At 37.7% G+C, this 16,972-nt stretch overlaps 1 protein-coding gene across 4 annotated transcripts in view; it reads right to left on the bottom strand.

Moving 5' to 3' along the window:
* Positions 1 to 3,295: 3,295 nt before the first annotated feature.
* KREMEN1 (kringle containing transmembrane protein 1) overlaps positions 3,296 to 16,972 on the bottom strand; it is a 29,494-nt gene continuing 15,817 nt past the window's right edge. For 3 of the 4 annotated variants that reach the window (XM_032198713.1, XM_032198715.1, XM_032198716.1), the window contains exons 4-9: positions 13,243 to 13,367; positions 12,379 to 12,532; positions 9,156 to 9,488; positions 8,387 to 8,545; positions 6,474 to 6,558; positions 3,296 to 5,744 (exon numbers count right to left, since the gene is read on the bottom strand). In XM_032198713.1, coding sequence (XP_032054604.1) covers positions 5,582 to 5,744; positions 6,474 to 6,558; positions 8,387 to 8,545; positions 9,156 to 9,488; positions 12,379 to 12,532; positions 13,243 to 13,367 — 1,019 coding nt within the window. In that variant the 3' untranslated portion in view covers positions 3,296 to 5,581. The remainder of the gene's footprint in view (positions 5,745 to 6,473; positions 6,559 to 8,386; positions 8,546 to 9,155; positions 9,489 to 12,378; positions 12,533 to 13,242; positions 13,368 to 16,972) is intronic. The other variant, XM_032198714.1, reaches the window with a different exon arrangement.

The raw sequence follows: 16,972 nt of genomic DNA, 5'->3' as shown, positions 1-16,972 counted from the left end.
CCGCATGTAGGCACAACACATATTTCAGTGGTGAGTAATTTCAAGTTTGATTTGTTCTGTTTTCTTGACAGTCTTATTTGGTTCATGTGATATCCTTTGGATTTACAGTAAATTGTCTTGAGACTGAGATTCAGAATGCCTAATTTTATCCCAAAGCACAAGTGCTCAATAAAGATGAGAAACAATGAGTTGCATTAAATGTGTTGTGGGGATATTGCTATAGAAAAATGACACAATCTGAAGGAAATTATATTTTTCACTCTCAAGATCTCAAGGTAGTAGAATGATAACTTTGTTCAAAAATGTCTAGAATAATTTTCAGGTGAAACTATCACTGAATTGTATTTCATGAGAGGATTGTGAAACACTTATTTGCAAGCTATTACGTAATAGTTGGGCAAGTCTTTGTCAGGAGTTATGTTTTTGTAGTAGACCTTTCCATTAGGCAAAGTAGTGCACTAGAAAATATTTGGCAGTCTTTTCCACTGCCTGAGAAAGCTTATTAAGCAGAAGATTGAACTGGAATAGTCCTGCTCATTTAGTGGCAGTCCAACTGTCTGCTGATGTGTTCGCCTGTACTCCTACAGAAAGTAGATTCATTTTCCAGGGCTATCAGTAAAAAATCTCATATTTATAGTATCGCCAGGGGAGCTTGGAATACAGAGACCATAATTCTGCAATACTGTTGGGTTGTCCGGATGAGCAGTGTTTTTAAAATTCCTCAAAACTGTACTGGCTATAGAAAAACTGTCAGAAACATGTCTTAAATAAGATGATTTTGTTAATGCTTGATTGAAAAAGCAGATGAAGGTGTTGGATGTTAAAATGGTCCTGAAAATACATGCAGATGGATTTTCAGCATCTGATGAATGGCCAAATACACTTACAATCTAGGCATGAGATTCAAAGGAAGACAGAGCATCTTAAGCAATTGTTTCATCAGCACCTATTCTGCAACAAAATTGAGTCTGCATTACTCTATTCTCAGTGCTTTCCAGTCATATATATCAATAAATTATCTTCAAATTTACTGTGGTTACAATGTATAGAATATTTATTTTTTCTCAGAATGTATCTAACATATTTTCTTCCTATGAAATGTTAGCAAGATACAAGCATAATATGCTGTATTAAATAATACATTTCCTATACATATATAAATATATATATTACTATGATAACAGATCACACATTTTTAAATTACAGTCTCTATTTTCCCTCCAACATAACAATATTAAGACAAAAGTACATATAAAATCATTTAGTCAACAAACAAACCTATTTTTTTAAGTAGATTTTGAATTAGGAAGGCCACCTTTCCAGCTGGTTACCATCCAAAGTCCACATATTCTGTAGGCTACTGTAACTGACATGCTGCATAAAGTTAAGAGGCAATGTCACAAAATGCTACAGTGGCAGTGCCATCCATAAGTACTCACTGCCCTTGCTTTTGGTGCACTCCTCTCTTTTTCCTATGGCTTATTCTCCACATAGCTAAGATAGCTCACATTTCTGTGTAACCACCCAATAGATAAGAGAATTTCTCACTGGTAAAAGCTGGGAGACAAGAAAGGATCTGGGGTGCCGGTCAACAACAAGCTCGACATGAATCATCAGTGTGCCCTGGCAGCCAAGAGGGCAAACTGCACTTTGGGGTGCATTAAACACAGCATAGCCAGCCAATTCTGGTGATTCTCCCACTGTGTTTAGCTTTGGTGCAACCTCAGCTTGAATATTGTGTACAGTTCAGGTCTCCACAATATAAACAAGATGTTAAGGTCCTTGAAAGCATCCAGAGGAGGGCATCAAAGCTGGTAAAAGGGCTGGAGGGCATGCTCTATGAGGAGAGGCCGAAGATGCCTGGTTGTCTAGTCTGGAGAAAAGAAGGCTGAGAGAACACCTCGTTATGCTACAAATTCCTGAGCAGGGGAATGGAGAGGGAGGTGTCAGTCTTTGCTTCCTGGTGACCGATGACAGGACATGAGGGAGTAGCACAGAGCTGTGCCACAGGAGGCTCAGACTGGACATTAGGAAAAAATTATTTACCGTGAGGGTGGTGGTCCAACACTGGAACAGGCTTCCTGGTGAGGTGGTTGATGCCCCATGCCTGTCAGTGTTCGAGAAGCATTTGGACAATGCCCTCAATAACGTTTTCATTGTTGGTTAGCCTTGAAGTGGTCAGGAATTTGGACCAGATCATCTCTGAAGGTCCCTTCTGAATGAACTACTCTAGTCTAACTAAGTGAAGAAACAATGATGGTAACTTTTAACCTGATCAGTTTATTGCACTACTACATAGCCGTGCATACCAGCAAAACAAAGTGTGGAAGGCCGCAGGGGCTGAAATGTGTGTATGTGAGAAGCAACTCCTCACGATGGTATTATTGTCAAAACAGTTGCCTTTGAAGTTGTGGCCAATAATACATTTGCAGCCTGTCCATCCTATTGAGAGAACTACTAGGTAGGAGTTTGGAAGGCCATTCAGATAAAATTGCAGAGAAATTCCCATTCTGCAGCTATTTTCAATTTGTTGAAGTGCTATAAACACGAAATGACATTTAGAGTTATGTGCATCATCCAGCTGTCAGTGCTCACCTGCTAATGTCATAGGGGCATGTATCGCTGTGTGCTGAAGCATGTGGGATTACAACAGTTGTGTGTCAGTCTTTTCTTCCTCTACCAAAACCTTATAGCAAATATCATAAAGTGCTGTATTGATGTATATGGTATATGTTGGCCATATACCACCATACTGCTGAAGTGTCTGTGCTAGGATTACAAGTGACTATATCAAGTTTTGAAACAAAAATACCCTTCAGAGATCTGCCTGTTCTTTATGGTTTCAGGCACATATACTAAGAAGTACTACAAGGATCCTCTTGGTGCATTTCTATCTGTTTCCTAGTAGTAGAGGTATCTAGAACTGGGCAGTCTGAAAGACTTTGGGGAACATAATTTTCTTGACACTTTTGTCAGTGCATTTTCCAATGTACTGTGCAATACCATAAGCTTAGTCTTTTTCATTGTTGACATGGCCCGTTGATCTGCTGTAAGTGCTATTTCTCTGGCTCTTATGTATGGAAATAAGATAAACATTCCCTAAGAAAGGCACGTGAAATATTTAGTTATTTAAAAGGTAGCTGAGGAACTGATCTCGGTTTCTAGATTCTCTAAATTTTTGCACTAGTATCATCATTCTTTTTCTTGTTGTTTGTAAAGGGATTTCTCCAATTTAATAGTGAAATTAAAATCCTTTCTGAAAAAGAGATGTAAAAAATGTTCTGCCTTTTTTTCCTTTTGCAGTGGGTAGAAAACAGTCATGGGAGGCTCCTTATGTTTTTTCAGGTTATCAGCATTAGTTAACTGCTGTATGAATTTTCCTTTGACTGTATATGTTTAACTGCTCAAGAACATTTGGTAAAACAAGAAAACAAAGCTTCCTCAAAATGTGCTCGTAACTTAACTCTTAAGGATCTAGTTTATTCCGTGACTCCTTCATAGCTGTCCATTAATGAGTCAGAATAATCATCTAGAGGAAGTAAATTAATTTGCTTCACTACAAATCTTTGAAAGACTCTTTCACTGCACAGCATGATGCAAACACGGACTGTTAAAAAGGCAATTTTAAATTTTTCATTGGGTCTGAAACAGACAATATTTTTTAGTCCAACCTGATGACACATAAGAGAGAACTGGCATATTTTACAACACTTCCAATCTTGATTTTTGGCAATACTATAATTATTTTTTCCTGTAACCTTTCCAGCAGTTCATGCAATATGTGCTAGATGTTTCCATAATATTCTGATATAAACAATTCCATAACTGCTGGCTTAGTAAAGTCCTTTTTCTATTAAGCATTTATTGTGCAATTGTGGCAGTCATCTATGGTACATAAATGGAGTTGGAATTAATTCAGTTCAGGTAAAAGACCAGATGTAGAATGGCAAGTAAGGCACAATATTTCACTGTTCCATCTAAAAGATGCCCAAATTTTTGAAGGAAAACTATAGTCTCCATGAAGAGAAGGGCTTTAGAGTTTAAAAACAGAATGACAAATACTATAATGAATGCAAACTGTGTCAATTTTCTTACTTTTCTTCATTATCTTTTGCAGATGCATTGAGCAGTTCTCAGATCACAGGTCTGGTGTATAGAGTATTGGTATGCTTAAACTTATATTTATTCCTTTTGTTCTAACTGGAATTACATGTACTGTACTTTAATGTCACTCTAACATAGTTTAAGGAAATGCTCACTAATGTAAACTTTTCTAGTCTACCTATCTGACCTGTATTGTCTGTTTTTCCTAAGTATCTTGCTGAGCTGGACTTGAAGCTGAAAGGCTCACTGTTGATCCCCAGTGGTGGGATGAGGAGTCTGAGCAATTTAGGTAGACAGATATTCTACAAAAGAGAAAAAATAGTTAATGCTGTCTGTTACAACCAAATAGAAATTATTTCACAGATTGGATCCCCACTGATATTTTAGTTCTTCCATAATTAGTCTTAAAAGTGCAATGCCATTTTAATTTTGCAGGCAGGGAAACACTTTCTTAGCAGTTAGTTATCAAGGCAACTGTTGTGCATGTTTTCCGATGCACAGCCTGGCATAGGTGTTGACAGCAGAATACAACTCTGTAAATATTTAAGGCTGCTAGGATTAATACCTTTAACCTTGGAGTGAGAATTGGTGTTAGTCTCACTATCTAAAAATTTAGTTGATTTATAATTTCCTTGAACAATCCTTTAAGAAGTCCTAAGCTCATATCCAAAGTTAATGCAGGACTTCAGAATGGCATATGATAGTTTTTGAAAGGAACACTTTATGAGCAAAATTGTCATAATCATTGGTGAATCTGACTGCTCACACATACATACTTGTTTATAAGTGTCATGCACACCTTGACCCAGTGAGAATTAGTCCAATGACACATTTGCAGCTGAAGCTCCATTGAGAGTGTGTCTCCTGAATTTGATTTGATTTTTGTTTGTATATCTCTGCTTGTAGGAACAGAAAAATCTAGAAATAGAGCATTGGCAACCAGGCTGATAATTCCTCAGTCTTTTACTCCCAATTTACTGTATAGTGCCATTTAGAGATGTTTACATTAAAACCAAATAAACTCTGGCTTCTGTGGCAACTGAACGGGATATCAGTATCCGCCTCTGTTTTCAGCCTTGAGAATAAAGAGACTAAAATGGCCTGATTAATACAGTGACACAGGAAGACAAAAAGTCCTCAAGCTGCAGATAATCATTCAATTACTTTTGGCAGGGTTGTGAGATATTTTGAATTTTACAGGTTTTCACTTGTATTTTAAGTGCACTGGTTTAAAGGCAGCAGTTTACAGTACTGCAGGTTTGATGAGCACCAAATATTTTGAAATTATTGCATCAATTAAATCCATCATCACTAATATACAAAAGAAAACAGCAGATCAAGCAAAGTCTTTCAAAGGCCTTTGGAAATGGACTTTTTGGAAGACAAGTATGAGTTTGGGAAGGAAAAAAAAAAAAAAGGATTATTTCTAAATCACCTGGATTTTAAGAAGATTGGTTCCTGTAAAATAAAAGACAATTCAGTTTCCCACTAGTGGATTGCAATCATCTTGTTGACTTCGAAGCTTCTTCTTGAAGATGGATATTGATGTGGATGGCTGGTAAAATATACTCCAGATCTCACCAGCAGCAGTAACCTCATTGGAATCTTCCATTTCATTTGCAGATGGTATTTGATGGGATCTAAGAAACATGCGTTAGTTCACAATAAGTATTAAGGTGCACAGGAAGCTACTATTATTAGTATGTTTGCATTATTGCTGCACTGATAATGCTAACGAGTTCCTCTATATCTGTGACCATATGTTTTTTTCTACCTGGTACACAGTTACATAGGTTTTTGAAGGATTTGTTGGTTGCTTTTTGGACCAAATGACAAATAAGGCATACTGTTGCTATAATAGTTGCTACCCTAATGAAAGCAATTAAATTAATATCTGTACATATTCTGTTACTAATTACTATTAATTAATGTCCTTGTATATTTAAGTTAGTTTGTAGTGTGTAAATACAACACAACATTTATGATTTGTTCAAAACTCACCCATCATTTCAGTCAATGAGTTAAATAGATGCTACCCTAGCAAACAGGGAAGTTTTTTTAAAAACATGTACTTAATTAGTATCCTATTGAGGATACAAATATGTAACATATAACTTGATTTTAAATATGACTAGTTTCACAGTATCATAATGCAGAGAAATTAAGTATACCAGAATTGGTACAGAGCTTCATACTTACTTAATGGTAATGTGGAAAAATATCTTTAAGTGCACTGGTTTAAAGGCAGCAGTTTACAGTACTGCAGGTTTGATGAGCACCAAATATTTTGAAATTATTGCATCAATTAAATCCATCATCACTAATATACAAAAGAAAACAGCAGATCAAGCAAAGAGCTTCATACTTACTTCATGGTAATGTGGAGAAATATCTTTGCCAATATGGCTGTAACACTTAGGATGAGCAGCGCGGTGAGACTATATATTGTCCACTCTGAAGAAGAAAAATGAAAACAAAAAGAAGGAGAAAGGAGAGAGGAGAGAGGAGGAGAAGAAGACAGAATGAAGAGGAGACAGAAAAAAGAGGAGGGAGGCGAGGCGAGGAGAGGCGAGAGGAGAGGAGAGGAGAGGAGAGGAGAGGAGAGGAGAGGAGAGGAAGGAGAGGAGAGGAGAGGAGAGGAGAGGAGAGGAGAGGAGAGGAGAGGAGAGGAGGAGGAGAGGAGAGGAGAGGAGAGGAGAGGAGAGGAGAGGAGAGGAGAGGAGAGGAGAGGAGAGGAGAGGAGAGGAGAGGAGAGGAGAGGAGAGGAGAGGAGAGGAGAGGAGAGGAGAGGAGAGGAGCTCTCAGTGCATTCATTTACTTACAATTTTTAAAGTAGGTATACTGCAGAAAAGAAACACATAGCCTTTGTATGCTTTATTCAAAGCTGTAATTTGAAGACACATTAAGCCTTTAGGTAACAACTGGCAGAAACTGTGTAACTCAATCTGGAATGTTTTTTCCCATGGAGGACTACTCCCTGTAAAAAATCAATACTGCAAAAATCCAAAGCATATACCAGTAAAATTTTCTAATATATCTATGAAAGTAAACAAAACTCACTCAGGGGAAATATTAAAAAGCAGACTAAGGAATATACTAGCATATATGCTGCCAGTAGTAACTGTAATGTTTGTAAGCAGGTGGCCTAGTTTTATATCAGTAATTATGAAAGTAATCACTTTATTTTTTCCTTTCTAGAGTCTACTTAGACAGTTGATCAGTATTTGTGCTCTCCTATTTTATTACCTTATGCTGAAGGCTCTTGGGCATTGTATTTTGCATTCCAGTTTATTTTTTTTTTGGTACCATCAGGTCAAGCAGGACTTGAATAGCTTGACACAGTGTAACATCTGAACTACTTAAAAGACTGAGATTGGAGGGGAACAGATTTTAAATTATTAGATCACTTTTCATTCTGACTCCCATAGTCTCCAACCCATGCTGCATGCCGGAATGCCAGGAGTTACACTTACATCAGTATACAATTTGTCTAATTTGGGTATATGCAGCTAACATGCAGTCACATTTTTAGACTTCAGGAATGAAGACATAGCTTCAGGACTACAGAACTATTAGAGTGTGCATAGAGAGACCAAAGTCTAACTTCATCAATATGTAGAAGCAGGTGCCCAAGGTATTTTAAAGATAAATGAGACCAATAATGATATTCCGGTCTTCAGTTATTTGCAATTTAACAATCTCCTGAATGAAGGGATGTCTTGGAAAATGAGCTCAAGATACTTGACAGTTTTCAGCGACATCTCTTGAAAGATGAACCTGCTTCACTTTTGCCTAGCCCTCTCTGTAGTTTTGCTCTAGCTTTTGTGAATTGGGATAACTGGGCTGCATGTAGCATTCAGGCTAATTCCAGACTCTGTAAGTGCTTGTACTTTCTTTCAGCACCTTTTGCCACTCCTATGGTATGCCCTGGTCACTGAAACCAGTTCTAGTAAGGAGGCTGCTTTCACTTGCCATTTGGTTTTACTACTTAGACAAAGTAAGTAACAAATCAAAGTAAATAAATATCCTTCTGATATGCTTTCATTCTCAAAGACTCATTTTCACATTATTTCTAAATGATTTATACTGAGAAGTCAGTTTTGAAAAGCAATGAGATCAGTGCAATTAGTGATAATTAGACTACATGAAAATTCTTCTTCAGGCATCTATCAGTAAGAGGCACAGTGGATCAGATAAAATGGGGTAGGAGGCAAAGGTGATAATGATTCTAGATTGTGCCAAAACAAAATTTTCCTGTTTTCACATTTCCTTGTAATATTACCAGGCATGGAGCTACTAGGATGACTTGGACTGGTTGTGATGACATAAAGTATCTTTGATGACCGAGCTGCATTGATACTGAGATTTGCATGTTCATGTATCTTCTCTGAAAGTGTCTGATTCATTGTAATCTTGTTTTGATGCACACTGTCCTTCACAGCTGAAAACAAAACAGTGTGATTATATAAACAGCTTCTTAACAGATGTAATTGGGCATTACTTTGTGCTTGTAAACAGGCATATGCTTCCCTCTGGTTTACTTAGAGAACTCCAATAATCATATTATGTCTGATGCCAGAAAAATTGTGTGCTTCACCAAGCTGGGGTTCTCAGAATTTTTCTGGAAGTGAATTGTTCATCATAAGAGCAGGTACAACTCAAGGACTGAAATGTTTTTTCCTGATCTCCTGAGGACTTTATAGCTGAGTAGATTATTGGAAATAGCTGAGATGAACCAATGGTGCAGATTGGACTACCATTTTTCCCCAGCTTCTTTTCCATTTTCCAACCTGTTTTGACAGGCAGAGATGTGTAGGATTGACGTTTTGAAAACGTAAATTCTGATATTTATGACATAGATGACTAAAGTATTCCAAATTAAGAGAAATTTTAGCAGAAGCTTTTACCTACTGAACAGTGGCAACAAGATGCATTAAAAACTTGTGGACGTGAGGTTTAAATATTTTTTTTGCCACTTCAGAAATCTCCTGTGCAAATTACATGCTTTAATAACATATTGAAATGTAGAAAGAGCAAAGTTAGCTTCTTACCTTTATACCTGATAGCAAATCCTTGGGCTTGATTGATTTCATCTGAGAAAAAATACAAAATAACAAAATCCAAAGAGATGTTGAATGTGTGGGGAGGACGGTTCTTGCCATTAAAACGAGCTAGAACATGATAGGTATAGCCGTCCAGTAATTCCACCATATCTGTAGCATCTTTGATTTCAAAAAGAACAAAGCTGAAGTGGATTTGAGATGCTCCTGGGACTTGTATGGTCCAGTAACATCCTCTGCCCGTGCCATATGTGTCAGGAAAATCTGGGGAATAGATCACAGCTGTAGCAGAAGTGTAATTCCCTCCACAGGCACCAATAAGGGCTGTGAAGAACAAAGAGGAGAGGAAGAAAAATTGAAAAAGAGAAACTAGTGCAGGTTATACATTACTTATGCACAACTTTAGTACTCTTATAAGATTCTAACATTCATGTGACTTTAAGGAACATACTTGCTACCCCAAAAAAGATGGCTTTCAGACTCACATTATTGCTTGGGATACATTCATTTTGGTTCCTTACTCTGAGACCTAAGTATCAATCTGGAATATTACAACTATCCTTTGTCCTTGTCTGGTCCTTTTCCCACACCCCTAAGGGACTGGGATCAAAGCTAAATCACTGATTCATGGACTTCCCCATTTCTATAAGATAGGTAGATTAGTAATTCTCACTGTTGGCTCATTTAAATCATTTTCCAGCTTTAATGAAAAAAAAAATCTTCACAGGATAGCTGAAGTTGGACAGGGCCTCTGGAGACTAGTTCAATTCCCCAGTTCAAAAGAGTGTCAAAGGAGAGCACTTTGTCCAGTTATGTTTTGAGTCTCCAAGGCTGGAGATTGACAGCCTCTCTGGGCAACTTTTTCCACTGTTACCCTCATCGTAAAGAAGACTTTCTTTTTGTTGATATGAAATTTCCTATACTTCAGTTTGTGTCCGTTGCCTTGTCTATTCATTAGATACCACTTAGAAGAGTGTGGCTTCATCTTTACACCTTCCCATCAGGTATTTATACACATTAACTCCCACCCCAAGCCCCAAAGCTGCCTTTTCTCAAGGCCAAATGATCCCCTCATATGAATGATGCTCTAACTCCTTAATCATCTCTGTGACCTTTTATATGTATTTTTAAGCATTTTCTCTCCTGATCTTGTCTAATTAAAGTTTGACCATACCTTCACTAAGTAACAGAAGCAAGTGACTGTTATGAAGTCTAAGGAAAAATCTTTTAGATTTGTTGCTACAATATTATCTTGAAGAGTCAAACAAGTATGTGCCCAGTGACTTTTTATAATCCTTAACAACCGTCCAGATTCCCAGTGCAAACTTATTCATCAATGAATCTAGAGAAATTCTAATGCCAACCGACTTGATGCATATATGCATGCACGTATATTTATATATATGTAGTGTGTCAGTACAGATGTGTATATATTGCGTATTTAAGGGATATATATATTTTATATTACATAATAATTTATTTCATGACCAAATTGTTTGGATCAAGCCATATCATAGCCTGAAGTTCTGAAGGATCAAAATAGAATTCCCTCTGAAAGCCTAATTAAAGCCCTGTAATAAGTGGCCTGTGAGAAAGGAAATACAGGAACTGAAGTGTTTTGATGTGTCTCAGTTTTCATAGGCTTTATGAAGAGAAAGAGCTTTGATAAATACAAATTAAAAGGGAGTTGGGGGAATGAGCAAAAGTAGAACATGTATGCCAGAAAATAAAGTGAAAACACTTCACTTTTTTCTGGAGCAAGGCCTGATCAGAACAATAAACCTCACACTTCAGTGCTGCACTATGAAAGACCCCATAGAGAAACTGAAAGAATATGAAAGAAGAATTGAAAGAATGTGAAAGATCCCAGAAGATACAAAGCCCCATAGAGAATTTGTGTTTGGCACTTACTCCAAGCTAACAGAGCTGGTGATTTAATTGAGTAGATAGAATTGCTTGAATAGATTTAATTGATAGAACTGAAATCTGACAATGAGATATCATTCGCAAAAACTTATAGGCATTGTTATATTTGGCTGTGCTGTTTGTAACTACCAAATCAGAAGGCATTCTACAAACCAGCAATATGTTGAGCATGCTAATGACTAATGCTCCACAAAGCACAGCATTCCCCATATGCAATGAAAATGCTTTCCCTCTCTCAGTTCATTCTGGTTCATACCAGAAAAAATATAACTGGTTCATACCAGTTCTTTCATTTCTGGTTCGTACCAGAAAAGACAGTGCAGGGTAACACCTTGTTGAGCCTTTGGCCATTCCAGAGAAGAAAAACTATGAAGGATACTTTTAACCATGACAAATTTGGGAGGCCAAGAGCAGAAGGAAACAAAGGATATAGCAGTATGAACCTATGTGCTACTACAATATTGAAAGCAATATACAACTCCAATACTTCTTTTCATATCTTAGGGAGAATTTGGAAGTGAGGGAGTAGAATGACTAATTCCTGCTCTAAGTGAAAAATCTTTCTGTCCTGCTTTATGGAAACCAGAGTTTTAGAGTGAGGAGGTGCTAAGTTGTGTATTCAGAGGCTGGAAAATCATGCTGCTTTTAGTTACAGAAAACTTATAACTTGACTTTAAAGGTAGCTAGAGGTAGCTAACACTGAAGGCAGTTGAGATCTGAGAAGCAGTGATATATCATTACATACTGTGGATTGTTCTAGTACCCCCAACTAAACCGGAAGCCTGTACAGCCGCCAGACAACCAAGTACTCATACTGTCGACCAGTTACATTATACAGCTGGTGCTGGTATGTTTATTGAAAAGTGTAGTAGAAAGGAGGACTTAATAATATAAGAAATGATATAATCAGTGATGATCATAACAGCAACCTAACTTGTTTGTACGTTTGCTGTACACACCTCTCAATTTCAATTGTATTATGGTGCTTTGTATTATGTAACTGGGTTACAGCAAGCCTTGTCTGGAAAGAAAAACCAGTGTTAAGTCTCCAGTATAAGAGACACTGGACCATGAGTCAGTTGCCTGAGCAAGCATCATTTCTCGGAAGATCTATTTCACATTATTAATGGAAGTGAATTTTATATGTAAGTGGAAAGTGGCTTTATTTTACACTGAATTAGGTGCTTTGCTGTTTTCTGTGCAACATTGCTTTTAAGCCCTTTCCCCTCATTTATTCAGCATTTGAAGCCTCTCCTTTGGGAAAAACCCAGCCTGTTTCAATACTTACTGTCAAAAAGAATGACTCTGCCATCCCCACCACAAGGCTGAGTATGGTCTCCAAAGCAAACACTGTTGCATTCCGTACTGGCTGCCTCCCCGTATCTCCAGTAGTCAGGATTATTTCCACAGAAACAGGCATAACCTGATTCCATGCCTGCAAACTTTGACAACAAAGATGCATAAGGAAGGGAGGGATATTTAAAGGCGCAACACCAGGAGGTTGTATGAGCAAGAAAGCTGGCAGCAGATTATGTATGCTTTGGAGAAGTATGTTAAGTCAGCAGTCAGAGGTCCCATCACAAACTGTTTTTGTTTGATCTGTTAGGATCCTACTTAAAACTAGAAAGAAAACTGGAATGGAGCACAACTAGGGCACCCTGTCAATCACAACTGCATAAGCAAACATACTTTCTTCTGGTATCCAAGTTATTACTAATTGGTTGCTTGCCCAAATTGTTCTGGATGGAGAGAGAGAGCTAGGTCTCCTGGAGTGGGAGTGAAACATTAGACCATTTGAACATTTAAAAAAGAAGAGAAAGAAGGGAAGGAAGGAAGGAAGGAAGGAAGGAAGGAAGGAAGGAAGGAAGGAAGGAAGGAAGGAAGGAAGGAAGGAAGGAAGGGAGGGAGGGAGGGAGGGAGGGAGGGAGGGAGGGAGGAGGGAGGGAGGGAGGGAGGGAGGGAGGGAGGGAGGGAGGGAGGGAGGAAAAGAAAGAAAGAAAGAAAGAAAGAAAGAAAGAGAAAGAAAGAAAGAAAGAAAGAAAGAAAGAAAGAAAGAAAGAAAGAAAGAAAGAAAGAAAAAGGCAACAGAGGGCTCTAGGCATAAATGTTTTGTCTTTGAAAACATTTTGTAAATGTACATCAAATAAATCACCTTAAATTGTTGACTTCGGCAGGAACTGATGCATGTTTGGATAGTAAGTTTATTGGAGGTCTCACTGGTGCCAGTCAAAGGTGGTGGCTCTCCATGGTCTTTGTAACACCCTAGATTCCCTGGCACTGGCAAAAATAACAGACAATAGTCATTCTAAAGGTTTTCCTAAATAAACCCAAGACACTTTGTCTACCACTTTGTCTACCACCTTGTTACTAAGCAATTCCTGTTACTCTAAGCTAGATCCTTGCCTTGTTTTACAAATACGCCCAGGGATAAATGACAGGTGATAAAATGGCCTCACATCTACTTAGCAATAAACCTATAATAAAATACTCTGCAATTGGTTTCTGTAAGCTGTAGAAGTACAAACAAGATAATCGTCTGGTTCATTTCTCGTAATAGAAACAGTGGGGGGGTGAGGGGGTACTAAGTGGGTTCAGAGGTTTTGTGTTTGGGTTTTTTGCCTTTTTTTCGTTCAACTAGGATCATGTACATTCTAACAATGTAAATTAAACAATGTTTTCTGTCAAATCTTCAAAATAGTTACATTGTAGAAAATTTCTAAACATAGTATTGGAGAAAGGAAAACTAAATTGTTTTAGGATGGAGTTTGGTTAAGTTTTATGGGAGGGACTGTATATTTACATGAGATATTCATAATATTAAAAACTAAAAATCTGATATGAATTCTCACTATTTTATAGTATGTATATAGAGATTTAACATGAGCATAGCTGCTTAAGAACATAAAACAAACAACAACAGCAAAATAACACATCTATTTATACTATTTTGATACAATGTTTTGAGTCTCCTTGATCACACTAGGCAATCATAAAGAGAGATTTTTCCATTCAGTGCATGATTTGTCTTCTATTTTTCTTTTATTGTTGCACTTTTCATCAAAACACTGAAATTTATCCATTACTCCTCGAGACAGTATGTGTGGTACAATATACTGCTGTGTTAATGGTATAACATTATTTATTTCCAGTCTAATTGTCATGTCTGCTAAAATACTTGGAATTAATAGAAATAGAAATTAGAAATAATAGAAATATATAAATAGAAATATATGAATAGCAATAGAAATGGAAATGGAAATGGAAATTAATAGACAGTTCATTTGGAAGGGACCACATCTATTCCAACTTCCTGACCACTTCAAGGCTAACCAACAATGAAAACATTATTGAGGGCATTGTCCAAATGCTTCTCGAACACTGACAGGCATGGGGCATCAACCACCTCACCAGGAAGCCTGTTCCAGTGTTGGACCACCACCCTCACGGTAAATAATTTTTTCCTAATGTCCAGTCTGAGCCTCCTGTGGCACAGCTCTGTGCTATTCCCTCATGTCCTGTCATCGGTCACCAGGAAGCAAAGACTGACACCTCCCTCTCCATTCCCCTGCTCAGGAATTTGTAGCATAATGAGGTGTTCTCTCAGCCTTCTTTTCTCCAGACTAGACAACCAGGCATCTTCGGCCTCTCCTCATAGAGCATGCCCTCCAGCCCTTTTACCAGCTTTGATGCCCTCCTCTGGATGCTTTCAAGGACCTTAACATCCTGTTTCTACTGTGGAGACCTGAACTGTACACAATATTCAAGCTGAGGCTGCACCAAGACCAAAGATTCTCCAAACATCCTCTTACAAAAGAGATTGATTATAGTATTATAAAGAAGAATGAAAGAAATAATGCAGTTGGGACGAAAAAAAATGAAGTTTTTTTTTTTTTTTTTTAATAATAAGATAATGTTGCTTCAAATGTTGTTGACAAAGTAATTTTTTTTCTAAGAATGATGCAATTTCAACATTAAATGCTTGTATATATTTATGGCTTGGCTATGTCTTGCAGCAATATGCTTTTAAGTACTGTTAATTCAAGTTATAGCCTGATTTAACATACCTTTGGAAATGTTCACTTGCAGCCCCACCCCAGCTGAGTACAAACAGACAGGTAACTCCCAAAGAGCTCAGTCTTCCATACAGAACATGACTTCACTGCCCAGAAAATGCTTCCTAGTCACCAGTCTAGCACATTTTCCTAGGAGACCTTGGATTTTCAAAACAACATAGTAAATTTTTTTTTTTTTTTTTGTAAAAGGAGCTTTATTGGTGAGAATCTTCAGCCATGTCTCCAGAGGATTAATCCTCCCATGATCTCCATGCTAAGAAAACAGACTCAGCCATTTGAAAACTTCATACATTGCATACCAGTTGGGTAACATCTTAAAGCTAATTAGCCTCTTTAGTGTTCCAGTGGTATTTCAACTTTTTCATGTTTAGCTAACAAAATTAGTGTCATGGGATTTGAAATAAATAGTCATTCATGGGGAAGCATTAATCTAGCCCAGTACTGAAGAGCAGGTTCCAAGCAAATGCATAGTACTTCAAATTACTTTGATAACTAATCAACAAACTACATAACCCTGTGGATATATGCTCCACTGGGAGCTAGAAGTATTTGAGTAGCCCCACATCAAATATATGTTTAAATGATCTTCTGACCTGGGATAACACACAACATATTTTCTACCATACATGTATATATGATTTTGATGTGCTTCTTCTTCCTATGGCTACTGATGGGCTGGTCCTAAACCTGAGACACTTTGGAGTTGCTACTGACAGGTAATCAGCATAGATGGTATAAGCATTAACAGCAGAGGAAAGATTATTTATATTCTGAGCAGGCGAAAAAAGCTAACTGGCAAAAACTGGCAAAAAACTTTATATCAGACCAACAGTGACCACAAATTACTGCTTTTTCAACAATGTTTTAGTATATTAGAATAATACGTTTTCCATTCATACCATATCAAACTCAGTCAGCATGTATGTTCAGGGAGGCATTACACCATAAATCCAAAAGAAGGCAGTGTACATTTTATGTGGAGCAACTTTGCAGAAAAGGCCCTGGAGGTTCCGATAGACAGGGAGCTGAATATGACCAAGAGTGTACTGGGCAGCAAAGAAGGTCTGCAGCATCCTGGTCTGTATTAAGATGAGCACAGACAGAGATCAAGAAAAGCGATTTTTCTTCTACTCAGCACTTCTTAGGACCACATCTAGACTACTGTGTCCAGTTTGGGGCCCACCAGTACAAAAAACATTCTGGCTGACTGGAACAAGTTCAGCAGAGAGCCAAGATGCTCAGAGAGCTGGAGCACTCACCCTGTGACAGGAGGCTGAGGGAGTGGGACTTGTTCATTCTGCAGTCTGAAATGTTCAGACTGGATATAAAGAAAATCTTTTCACCATGAGGACAGTCACCACTGGAACAGGAGCCCAGAGAGGCCGTGCAGTCTATATTTGGAAGTTGCAAAGAGGTTGTCAAGTTTTGTTTGTCAAGGTTGTTCTGTTTGTGTCTAGTTCTCTTGTGCTTAAAAGGTCACTTCTTTTGTGCAAGTATGCTATTTTTCTTTTATGCAGTACCTGACACAGTGAGGTCCTGACAAACAGGAGAGCTTCTGGATACTACATGTTAAGACATGTATTAAAACATATAAAATCAGTGCTTTTGAGCTCAAAGCCATGTTTCAGATGTTTATCCAGTTGCCTGAAGATCCTCCTAGTGAAATGGTAGTATATGCCAGAATACCTTCTCAATATGTAGATCTTATATGAGATAATCCTTTGTTCTTGTGTTAAAATGTATATATGTCAGTCTTACCAAGCGATCAGTACAGCTCTGTACAACTAACCTGGCTCTGTCATTTAACAG

The sequence above is a fragment of the Aythya fuligula genome, chromosome 17 (genome assembly GCF_009819795.1).
Source record: "Aythya fuligula isolate bAytFul2 chromosome 17, bAytFul2.pri, whole genome shotgun sequence".
NCBI lineage: Eukaryota > Metazoa > Chordata > Aves > Anseriformes > Anatidae > Aythya > Aythya fuligula.
The sequence above is the reverse complement of the archived record's forward strand: the minus strand, read 5'-3'. Positions and strand labels throughout refer to the sequence as shown.